This window comes from Neovison vison, chromosome 3 (genome assembly GCF_020171115.1).
Source record: "Neovison vison isolate M4711 chromosome 3, ASM_NN_V1, whole genome shotgun sequence".
Lineage (NCBI taxonomy): Eukaryota > Metazoa > Chordata > Mammalia > Carnivora > Mustelidae > Neogale > Neogale vison.
Genome location: NC_058093.1, coordinates 82,413,133 through 82,426,307, shown reverse-complemented (window position 1 = coordinate 82,426,307; position 13,175 = coordinate 82,413,133). Strand labels below are relative to the sequence as shown.

At 45.9% G+C, this 13,175-nt stretch overlaps 2 protein-coding genes across 2 annotated transcripts in view; one reads left to right on the top strand and one right to left on the bottom strand.

Moving 5' to 3' along the window:
- Nucleotides 1-5,543: 5,543 nt before the first annotated feature.
- LOC122903528 (translation initiation factor IF-2-like) overlaps nucleotides 5,544-13,175 on the bottom strand; it is a 132,633-nt gene continuing 125,001 nt past the window's right edge. Inside the window, exon 2 of the mRNA XM_044244371.1 lies at nucleotides 5,544-6,342. Within this exon, the coding sequence (XP_044100306.1) occupies nucleotides 5,544-6,342 (799 nt within the window). The remainder of the gene's footprint in view (nucleotides 6,343-13,175) is intronic.
- Nucleotides 5,754-13,175, top strand: part of LYPD6B (LY6/PLAUR domain containing 6B) — a 177,983-nt gene continuing 170,561 nt past the window's right edge. Inside the window, exon 1 of the mRNA XM_044242507.1 lies at nucleotides 5,754-5,823. The gene's annotated coding sequence lies outside the window, so the exon portion shown is untranslated. The remainder of the gene's footprint in view (nucleotides 5,824-13,175) is intronic.

The following is a 13,175-nucleotide window of genomic DNA, read 5'->3' as shown; positions in this document are numbered from 1 at the left end:
CAAAGTCTTCTGCCAAAATGTTAGCATTCATTCATTCTTTCCAGAAATATCCGAGCACCTGCTTTGAACACAGCATTGTTTTCAGAACTGGAGAAAAGTGGTGAATAAGACAAGACAGGGTCTTTATTCTCTTACAGGCAAATTATGAACTACTGAAGACCACTTTCTAATATAATTTAATATGTTTAAGTGCTATGAAGAGAATAAAACAGGGTGCTGTGACAGCAAGTGTCTTGTGTCTGCTTTGAATGAAGTAGTCAGGGAAGGCCTCCCTGAGGGTGACTAAGGGAGCCAGCATACAAAGATCTGGAGACAGTTCCTAGCAAAGGGATAGTAAGTGCAAAGATCCTGAGGAAGATTTTCTTGGTGTATTAGCGGTAACCACACTCTGATTTTACACAAGGAATTTTCTCCACGCTGGTATTCCATTTCCTCATTGACCTAGCAAATTAAAAAGAGGATCAATATGTTTGTCTTCAAAAGTAAGAAGTAAATTTGGAATAATCAAGAACTTTTTTCCTGGGTTCAGAAATACAACACACCAAAGACATTTGGACATTTTTTTTAACATTTTTTTAAAAAGATTTTATTTATTTGACAGACAGAGATCACAAGTAGGCAGAGAGGCAGGCAGAGAGAGAGGAGGAAGCAGGCTTCCCGCTGAGCAGAGAGCCCGATGTGGGGCTTGATCCCAGGAACCTGAGATCATGACCTGAGCCTAAGGCAGAGGCCTTAACCCACTGAGCCACCCAGGCGCCCCCATTTGGACATTTGTGTAGCCAGCAATTTGGAAGCCGACCCATAACTTTATAGTCCATGTTTCAGTTCTTGCTCTGAAACCCAACTGAAGGCGGGCAAGCAATCCCCAGCTGATGTGATATAGAAAGCCAAGCAGATTCACACTGATCGGTGGGCCCTGAGAGTGTAAGGAATAGTACTGAGGAATAAGTATGGAAAAACGGATTTGCTGCCCAGCTTCAAGGTCAAGCACAGGCCTGAAGGGGCCACCTGCATTGTTTTATAGTCTTCTTCTCAGGGAAATGCAGCTTCTACAGTTTGCTACCCAGGCAATTTTGCGTGCTGGCCTTGTATGTGAGAGATATGCCCAATCTGCTTCGGGGAAGTTACTTCAACTTTCCGCTATGTTAGGATTCTGTGACTGATGAACCTCAAAAACTCCAGGAACACCTATGTATTCTTGGCTGCCCTTGGTAAGCACGGAGAGAATTTCACCAACTGAAATGAAAAGGTTCCGGATTTTGTCTGATCATTCTTGAGCCCACATTTTTGGATGTGCCTGAAATGTAACTTTAATAACCATCCTTGCTGCCTGCCGCAGCTGCCTCTTCTGTTTTGTTTTTGTTTTTTTTTTTTTTTGGCTTCAGACTCATTTCTTGCCAAGATCCACCAGGAAAGACGTAGTTCCCACCATGGGCCTCACACAACTAAATGGCACCAGACTAAAGTTCCCTGTTCAGTGCCTAATTAGCCTGTGGCTGTAGGAAGTGGAACAAAGCGTCTACATTTTTGTAGGATGTCACTTGAAAGTGTTCACTGAATAGCCTCAGCTGTTCAAATAGTAAAGCTGCATACAGTGGGGTGTGTGGAGGGGGCGGGTCCTGGGGGAGCAGTTCTGGCAAGAAAGGTCTAGGCTCCTTGAGATTTAAAGGGCTAACACGGAGGTGTCTGCACATTTTTTTTTCCCCTCAAAATAGAAGGCTGATTTCAAAATGGGTGAAGGGGAAGGAGAGGTACAAGCTTCCAGTTATGGAATGAATAGGAATTAATATGGAATGAATAGGACGTGGTAAAATGCACGTTAATGGGATTGGGATCGTTATGCACTGAGATGTTTGCACCCCTCGTGAGTACAGCTTAATGTATAGACTTGTGGATTCACTATGTGGTACACCCGAAACTAGGGCCACACTGTGTGTTACCTGGGCTTCAATTAAATAAATAAGAAGAAAAAATAAGTTTGGGGAAAAAAGCCTTCTGTTGTACTTAGAGTGCTGCTCACGGGAACCTGGGCTGTGGAGAGAGGAGCATTTCCCTTCTTGTGTTCAGGGGAGGTGAGGGCTTGACTCAGAGGGAAGAGAGGCTGGTCCATGGTTGTGAGGTGGAAGCTGCTTCAAAATGAACGGGTCCCCAGGCTGATTTCTGCACTTGAGAAATGAGAAGTTGGATGAGACCAGTTTCCTAGGCTTGCCTGTAGGTGAGTAGCACTCCTATTCAAAACCACTCCTCTGTCCTGACTTGGAATTCTCAGGCACAGTGACCTGCGTCTCGAGCAGGCATCCCCAGTGATCCCCCTCCTCACAGGGGTCTGGGAGCAGTGGCCTGCACCACCTGTAAGACTGTCTTCCACCTGTAAGACTCTTTGCTAAGGCTTGAAGGCAGTGATTCCTAACCAGTTTTGAGACCCAGACCTATTTGCAAATTTAAGGAGAGCTGTGGATGCTCTCGTTCGCAAAAATGTATGTAGACACAGAACGCTGAATCCAGTTCCAGGGTCTATAAATCTGGGTTAAGATATAATACCCTGAAGTCAGCTCTCAGAAGAGACACTAAGCATTTAGAACTGTGCCTGGGCTAAAGTAGAAACTCACTAAAGGTTGTTCTATGAATGCCTCCCATCTCCTATGATATACTAGTACTATCTTCATTTTATAGACGAGTGAACTGGGGCATAGAGAGATTAACATACCTGGTTAAGTGGTGGCTGGATTTGAACCCAAGCCCACCTGAAAACAAAGCCAGTGAACTTAAAATTCTGGGTGACCTAATAAAGTCATTATCATATTTGCCTACCTGAATTCATGGCTCTTTCTTTCTATTGCTCACCACTCTCCTACATCTCTCCTGTGCATGTTATAGTTAACTGAGCAGCTACTATGTGCCAGGAACCATCCTAGGCACTTCATGTATATTGTTTCATTGAAAAAATGTGCTCAGAAAATGATGTATAGTATTGGGGGCACACACTGAGAAGGTAAAGGTAGGGAGAAAAAAGTAAATAATATCTCAAGGCCCAGAAATTTTTTGGTTATTTTTTGGATGATTTCTCTTTCACTGCGCAGAGGACCAGCGATAGAGAAGAAACCGAAGATTTCCTGGTTCAGATATCATTTGCCCAGGGACTGGCATAGAATGGTAACATGCATTGGCAAGGATTAATTAATTCTAGTCCCTTAAGAAGTCTATCAGCGGTTTTGTCCTACTTTCAGCACTTAACTGTGTCACCAGATATTAGCTGGCTCCCTTTGCACTGTCAGTCTGAGCCACATTAAAGAAGTACAAGACCCGTTTACTGAGCAGGTGCTTTGTGCTGGCTCTGTGCTCAAGCACTTTAACTGCATTCTTTCACTTAACCTTACAATGGTATCGGACTTTCTTATTTCAGATCCTCCTTTCAACCCAAGAACTTCCAGCTGAGATCTTGTCTGATTTCATGCCTGCAGGTTTTCCCAGTGGGAGAAACACACAATTAGACAATTAGGGAACTTGCCCAGGGCTACTCAGCAAGCCCTGGGTTGGGTGGGGGGCGGAGGGAGGATGTGGGGGTGGGGCGGAGAAGGCGAGAGAGAATGAAGGGACTGCCGGGGCAGAACTTGTGCATTCCTGATGATCATTCCCAGGCCCGTTTGGGTGGCATCCCTTACCAGACTGGCCTGGCCAAGATCACACACCTAGTGGAAAGATCCTCAATCACGGACGCACGTGCTGCTCTGAGTGAAACCAGTACACAGGAAGGGCTGGGCCCAGTTTGTGTGGGTGAGAACTGCAGGGGCTCCCAAGCCCAGTCCCATGTGCTGATGCAAGTGGCTGTCCCAACCGCAGGACCCTTCACAGCCCCACCCTGGGACACCAGCCTCCCCACCTACCGCATAGGGGAATACAGCTGGAGTAGGGCACACCTAGGTGGGGCATTTTCTGTAACTTTTACCAGGCTGGCCTTTCCCAGTGTGAAGCAACTAACCAGGCCCTACCACTTCTTAAACACCCATTTGTGCCAGACTCGCTGATGAAGCAGGATCAGAGTGGGGGAGAGGGCGGGGGTCCAGGCCCTAAGAATGTTAAGCCTATTGTTGGGGGTATGGGTGGAGCAGACCACTTGGCCCTGACCTCACCTTAACAGACAGCATCTAATTATGGCTTTGAGGTTTAATAGACAGAGAAGTATACTGAAATAGTTCTAAGCAGGAATGTTCTCCATGCAACTTCAAAGTTGTGCCGTGTTTCCTGTAGTGTGCTTAGAATGGGTTTCTTCAGTGAATCTTGATATTAATGTGTGAGTAGCAGCAACACACGTCATTGTGTGTGTGTTTATGTGTGTGTTAAGGCCATTCATTTGCCCAATGGAAAAAATACATCACACTCTTTGTATCCTATTCTGATACCTTTTCTTTGTTTGTTTAAATGGAATTTATTTATTTATTTATTTAGCATAACCTCCATACTGAACACGGGGCTCAAACAACTCACAACACCAAGATCAAGGGTCCTGTGTTCTACTGACGTAGCCAACCAGGTGCCCCACACTTTTTTTTTTTTTTTTTAAACTGTCAGGGCCTCGGTAAGTGTGAGTGTCTTATATCACACTTGCCCTCTGATAGGCCTGGAGAGACCACCAGTTAGAGATCTCAGCAGAGGACCAAACGCAAGCCCCCTTTCTATAGAAGTTGTATCCCCACTCAAGGCTTCCTGGCTACAGGACCCACCATCACCACAAACGCCTGAGGCTTAGCTCTGCTACTAGCTGGGGGTTCCTGGGTCAGAGTTACAAACTCTTAGCTGTTTCCACAAGGGCAAAGCTGGCAGGACAACATTATATTTCTGAGTAACCCTGCCTGTGACATCTTCAGAAATTAAAAGATTTGCTTCACAGTTTACAAAGATGCCCAAGGGGTGTGGATTCCCTCAAGCCAGCTGCCTGGCAGGCAGTGGGAGGGGAGGCAAGCGGTGGCTTGGAAGCCTGGCCTCTTGACTCTGGGTTCTCACTGAAAGTAGGAGAGATGCTGGGGCAATTCTGGCCTGTAAGGACCAGCAGGAGGCTGGACTCAGAAGACGGGGCCACGCCTCATTTGTGCACCAAGTATTCACTGAGCACATGAGCTGTCTTGGATTTGTTCAAGTCTTTGGTTATTTGACAGTGGACAGAGGAGATTCCTCCCCTCTTGAGGGAGGATATCGTTACCTGAAATGATCTTATTTATAGCTTAATGTTATTTTACGGAAGGGTTGGACGTCATCTGAACCCACCGTGGGTGAGGTGCAGATGGCTTAGTGTGGGATGGTCAGAAAAGGCCCGAGTTCTTACAGTTCTGAACTAAGTCACCTGGGCCCCAACCTGAGGGTCTCAGTTCTGGGTTCTCGGTTTGTACATCGCCCAAGTAAAGGGGTTGGCTTCCACTCTTCGCACCGGCTTGGTCGCTTGGTCCGGTCAGCCTCACGCTCTGTGTTCTATTTCCTGAGCGGGTCAGGCTGGAAACAGACCGGGCCGTGCCTCCCCGCCGCCTCGCAGGCACTAAGCGACCCGGTTGTCACCTAATAGGAGGTCGCCCGGGGCCTCCCTTCAACCCGGCGGAGGATCCCTGAGGTTCTCCGAGGAGCCTGAGCCCCGGGCGGCTCGCTCCCGGGCTGGGCCCACCTGTCCCGGCCGAGCCCCTCGCGGGCGCCCCAGGTGGCTCAGGCGGGGAGGAGCCGCGCCCCGCCCCGCCCCGCGCGGCCGGAGCCAACGCCGGCCCCAGGCGGGCGCGCTCGGAGCCGAGGCCGGGAGCCGGGCTGGGGTGCCGAGAGGCCCCGCGGGCGCGGGCGGCGCAGGTGAGCCGGGAGGCCGCGGCCAGCTGGGGGCGGTGGTCGGCCGGGGCCGGGGGACCCCGCGCGGGGGACATGCGGAACCGCGCGGCTGCGGCGGGGCCGTGGAGGGCCGCGGTGCCGTGGAGGGGCTGGGGTCCCGAAGCCTCCGGGGGGCTAACAGCTGGGAACACCTGGACGGGGCGGGGGCGGGGACGGCGGAGGGTCTCCTGCTCCGCCAGGGCACCGCCGAGCGTTTGCGTGGCGCTGGTGGGGAGCGGAGAGGCTGGGGGGCCGGGCTGCTGGGGAGAGCCGGAGCTGCGGCGGGGGTTCGGGCGGCGGAGGAGCCCAGAGGCGCTCCCGCCTCTCTCTGCCGCGCCGCACACGGGCCCGCGTCCTGCCGCTGCTCTGCCCGGCTCTTTACTTTTGGTGGTGGCGGTGATTAAAGACCTACGCGCCCGGGTTAGTTTGTTCCCTGGGCGCTGAGTATGCTCGGCTGCTCTGATTCTAGGGGCCTTTGGTGGGAAGACGGCAGGTCTGTGTGCCCTGGGGCGTTGTGGAGATGAGGGTGGAGGTGGAGTGCCTCCATCTCCCAGGACCCAGCCATCCAAGAGAGAAGGAAAAGGTCTAGAGTGCTCTTTAGATTCCAGTTACTAGCTATGTGAGCTTGAGCAACTTGCTTCACTTCGCTGATGCTCCGTTTCCTCAAAGGCAAAACGGGTATGATAGTCATTAAAATAGCTTTAAGTTATCTCATGTTCATAAAGTGCATGGCATGAAGCTTGGTGAAAGTTCTCTCCATTTTTTCCCTATGTGATAGTGTAACACTTTATGCCTCCCAGAGGTCTCCGCACATTTCTGAACAGAGGGGGGATCCAGGAGGCTTAGATTACCCTCCTTTAGGGTGAAACCCTAGTGTGGTGGCGGTGGGGTGTGTGTGTGTGTGTGTGTGTGTGTTGGGGGTGGCATTTCTTTCTTTCTTTCTTTCTTTCTTTCTTTCTTTCTTTTTTTCTATAATCACTCTGACTTATTCACTGCTAGGCTACTTTCTGGCTCTTTTACTTCCTGATGCCATCCTAGGGGCAGTCGATCGGAAGGTGCACATAGAGGGGTGTTATCAGCCTGCTTTCATGATTATCAACTGTGTTTGTCAGAATTCTTTTGAGTTGGGTGTTGGTCACTTGAAAATTGCCTGATGTAATATGGAAATTGGGTCACAGAAATGAAAAAGTCTGAGGGTTTTAGCTTCAGGCATGGCTACATCCAGGGGCTCACATGAGGTTGCAGGGATCATTCTCTCTCATACATGTCTTAACTCTTTTTTTTTTTTAAAGATTTTATTATTTATTTGACAGAGATCACAAGTAGGCAGAGAGGCAGGCAGAGAGAGGGGAGGAAGCAGGCTCCCCGCTGAGCAGAGAACCCGATGTGGGGCTCGATCCCAGGACCCTGGGATCATGACCTGAGCTGAAGGCAGAGGCTTTAACCCACTGAGCCACCCAGGCGCCCCTACATGTCTTATCTCTTTTTGCCTTCTGTGATGACTGGTTTTTAATATGAGGTGATAAATAGCACTGGCGACTTCAGGTTTATCCGCTCCTTGGGGTGGGGGGTTGGGGGGGAGAGTCTCTCTCTTCTTCCAGCATTTTTGTCCTTACAGTAAGTCTTACTGATAGGCTAGATCAAAGCTGGGCCAAGTCATCTCTGTGCTTAGGGAGTGGCGGTAAGAGTGATATGGATCTTCACAATAGGAGTGAATACTTTACCCAGGTGTCACCAGTGCCTGGGGGATTTGTTCAGCTCCAGTTCAGCTGCTGGCTGGAGAGGGGCAGTTCCCAGTGAGAAGTTGTATAAAAATAGTACATGTCCATTGCACTCTCTCTGCCTTTGCTCATCACCACCTAGACGAAGTCTGTAGTAGAGTGTAGACAGCCTGGGTGCCATATTCAGTCTGTCAGTCATCAAGTCTTTATCCAGGCATGGAAAGCATCCTGTGTGTTCATCCTTCCATTCCTTGTTTTGTTGATCATTCATTCAATAGGACCAAAATGGAGTCATTTATGCTAAGCCCAAACTGAGTCTTAATTTCAGTATGCCAGGGCCTCTGCCAAGGGTGAAAATGTTTCTTTGGAGAAGCTCACAGTCTGGTGGGAAAGGCAGATGTGCGGATAAAAGTGCTTGGGACCATTTAACTGTCTGGCATAGAGTGAAGACTTCCCAAGGAGACTGTAGTGGTGCTCAAAATTGGAGATAGTAGGGCTGCTTGAGGAGAAAAACCTGGAGGGACTTCCCAGGCCATTGTGGTGGGGAATCAGTGCTTGCTGTTGTAAGTTATGTGATTTAGGTTACTTTACTGTCTCACTTAAGAAGTCTGCAGGTGGTGGTTCACGGTGGTCACGGCCCTCTTGGTTGGATTCGCTTGCTTTTCCCTGCTCTGCCGCAGGTTGACTATGGTTCCATCATGGCTGCGTCTGATAACATCCAAAACAGAAGGGAGTGGGGCGCCTGGGTGGCTCAGTGGGTTAAGCCACTGCCTTCGGCTCGGGTCATGATCTCAGGGTCCTGGGATCGAGTCCCGCATCGGGCTCTCTGCTCGGCGGGGAGCCTGCTTCCCTCTCTCTCTCTGCCTGCCTCTCCATCTACTTGTGATTTCTCTCTGTCAAATAAATAAATAAATAAAAATAAAATCTTTAAATTAAAAAAAAAAAAAAAAAAAAGAAGGGAGGGACGGTGTTTGTCTAGAAAATAAAGGACAAGATTTCCCAGACGTTCCCTAGGTCATTGGCCAGAATGGTCACATGCCCACCCTAAACCAGTCACTGGTGAAGGAGAAGAAGGTGGGCTATGATTGTTTTATCCATGTCATCTTCTGAGAGAGGGGCTCACCTTCTTCACACTGATGCCCCTTATCTGAACAAAGCTGCAGTTCTGCTAGCAAGGGAGGAAGGGAGATTGCCTCTCAGGCTGTTAGGTAGGCAGTCAGTCCGTGGTTTTCCCCACAGGCAGGGACAGATGGTGAAAGGGCTGGCCTGTACGGGCAGTCCGGAGAAGTGCAGGACAATAGAAGTACAGGGTGTGGCTGAGGGCAGAGAAAAGTGAGGCGGGAGACACCGGCAGAGACACAGGTAGAGACTCGACTCTAACATAGAGTACCCAGTGCGAGATATCATTCTGGCTTTCGCTGAGAAGCATAAATCTTGGTCCCATTCTTCAAAGAATTTACACTTAAAAATTTTTTTCTGAGTTTTTCATATTTCTGTTGGCAATAGCAACAGTGGCTTACTCTATGGTGATGATTTGGTAGGAGTGGGTTAGGGTGGAGGAGTTGGGGTTGGGGGGATGCGTATAGTTTGAAAAAGCCTCACAGCTGGTTCTGGTCTGTGTCTCAGTCCCCAGCACCTCCCCTTCACCATCTCCTGTACTTCCCGTTGAGAACACTTGCTTGTTCCAAATCATGGCTTCATTTCAGTATTGTTACCTGTCTTCAAACTAACAGGCTGGGACTTGGTGAAGATGCAGTTAGTGGGAGATCCTGGGCAAGAAAACAGTTGTCCTGATAGTAAATCAGTGGGCGAATTGTCTGTAGTTGTTTTGGTAGGAAACCAGCCTCAACTGCCTATTGCTTTTAAAATGTTTAGCCTGTTTTCATTGGAAGTGTGAAGTGAGTGCTGCTTTTTGTTTCCATCTGATATGGCTGATGTTGGTGGACATTTGGAGTTAGATTGGGCAACAAGTTGTGCATCCTCCATATCTTGTTGGCACAGAAATTGGCAAAAAGACTTGGTCACTAATCCTGAGAGGAGGGAGTGGAGGGCAGCATATTTTCCATCAGCAGTGCTGTTATGGGATGTCCAGGATCACTGGAAAAACATGAAGGAATGGGGAGGGAGAGATGTCTTGGGAAGTCATTGGTTCACAAATATTTATTGAGCATCTACTGTGTGCCAGACCGTGTTTCGGGTGCTGAGGGTAAAAGAGTACACAAGAAAGACAAATCTCTCTGCTCATCGCACCTATAATCTACTAGAAGGGAACCTATTTATTTATGTTTTGTCTCATTTTTCAGGTGAAGAGAAGTACTAAGAGAGAAATAAGTTATTGTCAGAGGGGAGGGTGGTGGAAGGGTGCGCAGAATGGCTGAAGGGGAGTGGAAGATACAGGCTTCCAGTTATGGAATGAATAAGTCACAGGGATGAAAAACATACAACATAGGCAATATAGTCAACGATGTTGTAACGGCTTTGTATGGTGGGGGCAACTGGATTTGTGGTGAGCATAGTGTAACATATAGGCTTGTTGAATCAGTCTGTGGTATATCTGAAACTAATGTTACATTATGTGTCAGACATACTCAAATTTTAAAAAAGACTCTAAAAAAATAAAACTGGGTAAGAAAAGAGTGCAATAGTTGGAAACAAGCTGGGCATAGTGCTGGAAATCTTCAAGGTTTATTCTTTCTCTGGTTTCCGGTGGAGAAGTATGGCCCGAGCCGGCGTGATATTTGGGAGGAAAAGACATTCACTTGGAAGAAGAGGGTTATATGTTGAATAACTTGATTTTAAAAGATTTCTTTTACACAGAATCTTTTGGTTTCTTTGTTATACTTCACATTGTTCCCAAACATGATTTACAGTGACTTACAAAATGTGGTACCAGGTGGTGAGAAATAAGTGAAGAAATATGAGCAAAGGGAAAATAAGAGTCATTTCTTTCATCATTGGGTTCCAGAATTGTTTAGTTTTGGTATCAGGGAGAAGGAGGAAGAATGGTGATTAAAAATGTGATTCATGCTCAGGGCTCATTATTTAAAAGGTGAGAAAATAATTTTTTAAAAAGATTTTATTTATTTATTTGACAAACAGAGACTACAAGTAGGCAGAGAGAGAGAGAGGGAAACAGGCTCCCCGCCAAGCAGAGAGCCCGATGTGGGGCTCAATCCCAGGACCCTGGGATCATGACCTGAGCTGAAGGCAAAGGCTTTAACCCACTGAGCCACCCAGGCACCCTGAGAAAATAAATTTTTATGCCTCAGAAAGTTACAATTTTTTTGTTTGTGTGTTTAAAGAGTCAGTTTTATTTGATGGGAAAATTAGTCTCTTTACGAAGGGCTTATACAAAATTTATCTCCTGAGTTCAATGAAAACTAATAGTTTCTTTTTTTTTTTTAGGTCAATATAAAGTACATCAAAGGTTGATGGAGATCAAAAGGCTAGTTCTGGATCAAATGATATGGTCCAAAAAAAATTGGTGAGGAGTTTTGTTTAGACTCTTAATGGACCGGAAAAAAAATACAAATTCAAATAAAAATTTAAAGCCTTTAAATGTTATGTAGTGGTAATTTTGATTGCCTATTTTTATTGGGTTGTTTGTTTTCTTTTTGTTGAGTTTTTTTTTTTTTGGAAGATTTTATTTATTTATTTGACAGACGGAGATCACAAGTAGACAGAGAGGCAGGAAGAGAGAGAGAGAGAGAGGGAAGCAGGCTCCCTGCTGAGCAGAGAGCCCGATGCGGGATTCGATCCCAGGACCCTGAGATCATGACCTGAGCCGAAGGCAGCGGCTTAACCCACTGAGCCACGCAGGCGCCCCTCTTTTTGTTGAGTTTTGAGAGTTCTTTACCTAATTTGGATGTAAGTTCTTTGTCAGAAATGTGTTTTGCCTGAATTTCTCTCAGGCTGTGCCTTATATTTTTATTCCCTTAAGGGTGTCTTTCTCCAGGCAAAAGTTTTCAGCTTTGGTAAGCCGGTTTTTCAATTTTTATTGCAAATCAAACTTGTTGCTAGTATATAGAAATGTAATTTTTTAAAAGCGTTATTTATTTATTTTAAAGAGAGAGACTGAAAAAGAGAGCGAGTTGGGGGACAGAGGGAGAGAGAGAGAATCTCAAACAGACTCCCCACTGAGTGTGGAGCCCAGTGTAGGGCTCTACCTCACAACCCTGAGGTCATGACCTGAGCCAAAATTAAGAGTCAGTCACTCAACTCAATTGAGTCACCCAGGCATCTCTGTAATTGGTTTTTATATATTGACATTATATTTGGTTACCTTCCTAAAGTCACTTATTCTAGGGGGCTTATTTGTAGATTCTTTGGATTTTCTACACAGTCATGTCTTTGGTAAATAAAGACAGTATTATTTCTTCCTTTCCAGTGTGGATGCCATATATATATATATATATATATATATATTTTTTTTTTTTCTTATTGCACTGGCTAAGAATTCTAGTATAATGTTAAATAGGAGTGGTGAGAGAGAACATTCTTGCCTTGTTTGTTGTCATGGGGAAGAAATAATCAAATTTTCACTATTAAGTATGATGTTAACTGAGGCTAGATGCCCTATGAGGTTAAAGAATTTCCATTGTAGGGCGCCTGGGTGGCTCAGTGGGTTAAGCTGCTGCCTTCGGCTCAGGTTATGATCTCAGGGTCCTGGGATCGAGTCCTGCATCGGGGGCTCTGCTCAGCAGGGAGCCTGCTTCCTCCTCTCTCTCTGCCTGCCTCTCTGCCTACTTGTAATCTCTCTCTGTCAAATAAATAAATACAATCTTAAAAAAAAAATAAAAGAATTTCCATTGTATTCTGAGTTTACTGAGATTTTTTATTTTGGATCGATTTTGAATTTTGTTGAATGCTTTTTCTCCATCTGTTGACAAGATCATGTGATTTTTTTCTTCATATTGAATACAGCAAATCTTACTGATTGATTTTCACACATTGAACCAATCTTGTATCTCTGGGATAATTTCACTTGGTGGTGATGTATTTTTGGAAGAGGCTGTCAGGATTGGTATTATTTCTTACTTTAGTGTTTGGTAGAATTCATTAATGAAGCCATATAGGCCTAGAGTTTTCTTTGATAGGTTTTTAACTACAGATTTAATAGGTATGGATGCACTCAAGGTTGCCTATTTCTTGATAAGTTTGGGTAGTTTGTATTTTTTAAGGAATTGTTCTACTTCATGTAAGTTGTCAAATATATGGAGATAGAATTTTTTGTGGTCTTCTCGTATCATCCACTTAATGTCCATGGAATCTATAGTGATTTTTCTCCTTTCATCCCTGATACTGGTAATTTGTGTCTTCAATATTTTTCTTACTCTATCTAGAAGGTTATTAATTTTATTGATCTTTTCAAAGATCCAGATTTTTGGTTTCATTAATTTTATCTGTTTTTCTATTTTCGATTTTATTGCTTTCTGCTCTTTTCTTTAATACTTCCTTCTCCTTGCTTTGGGTTTAATTAATTAATTAATTAATTTTGTTGTTTTCTTAATAGCTCATTTTACTGATCTGAGATTTTTCTTCTGTTTTAATGTAAGCGTTTTAGTGCTATACATTTCCCTCTAACCACTGCTTTAGCTGCATTCCACAATTTTGTTA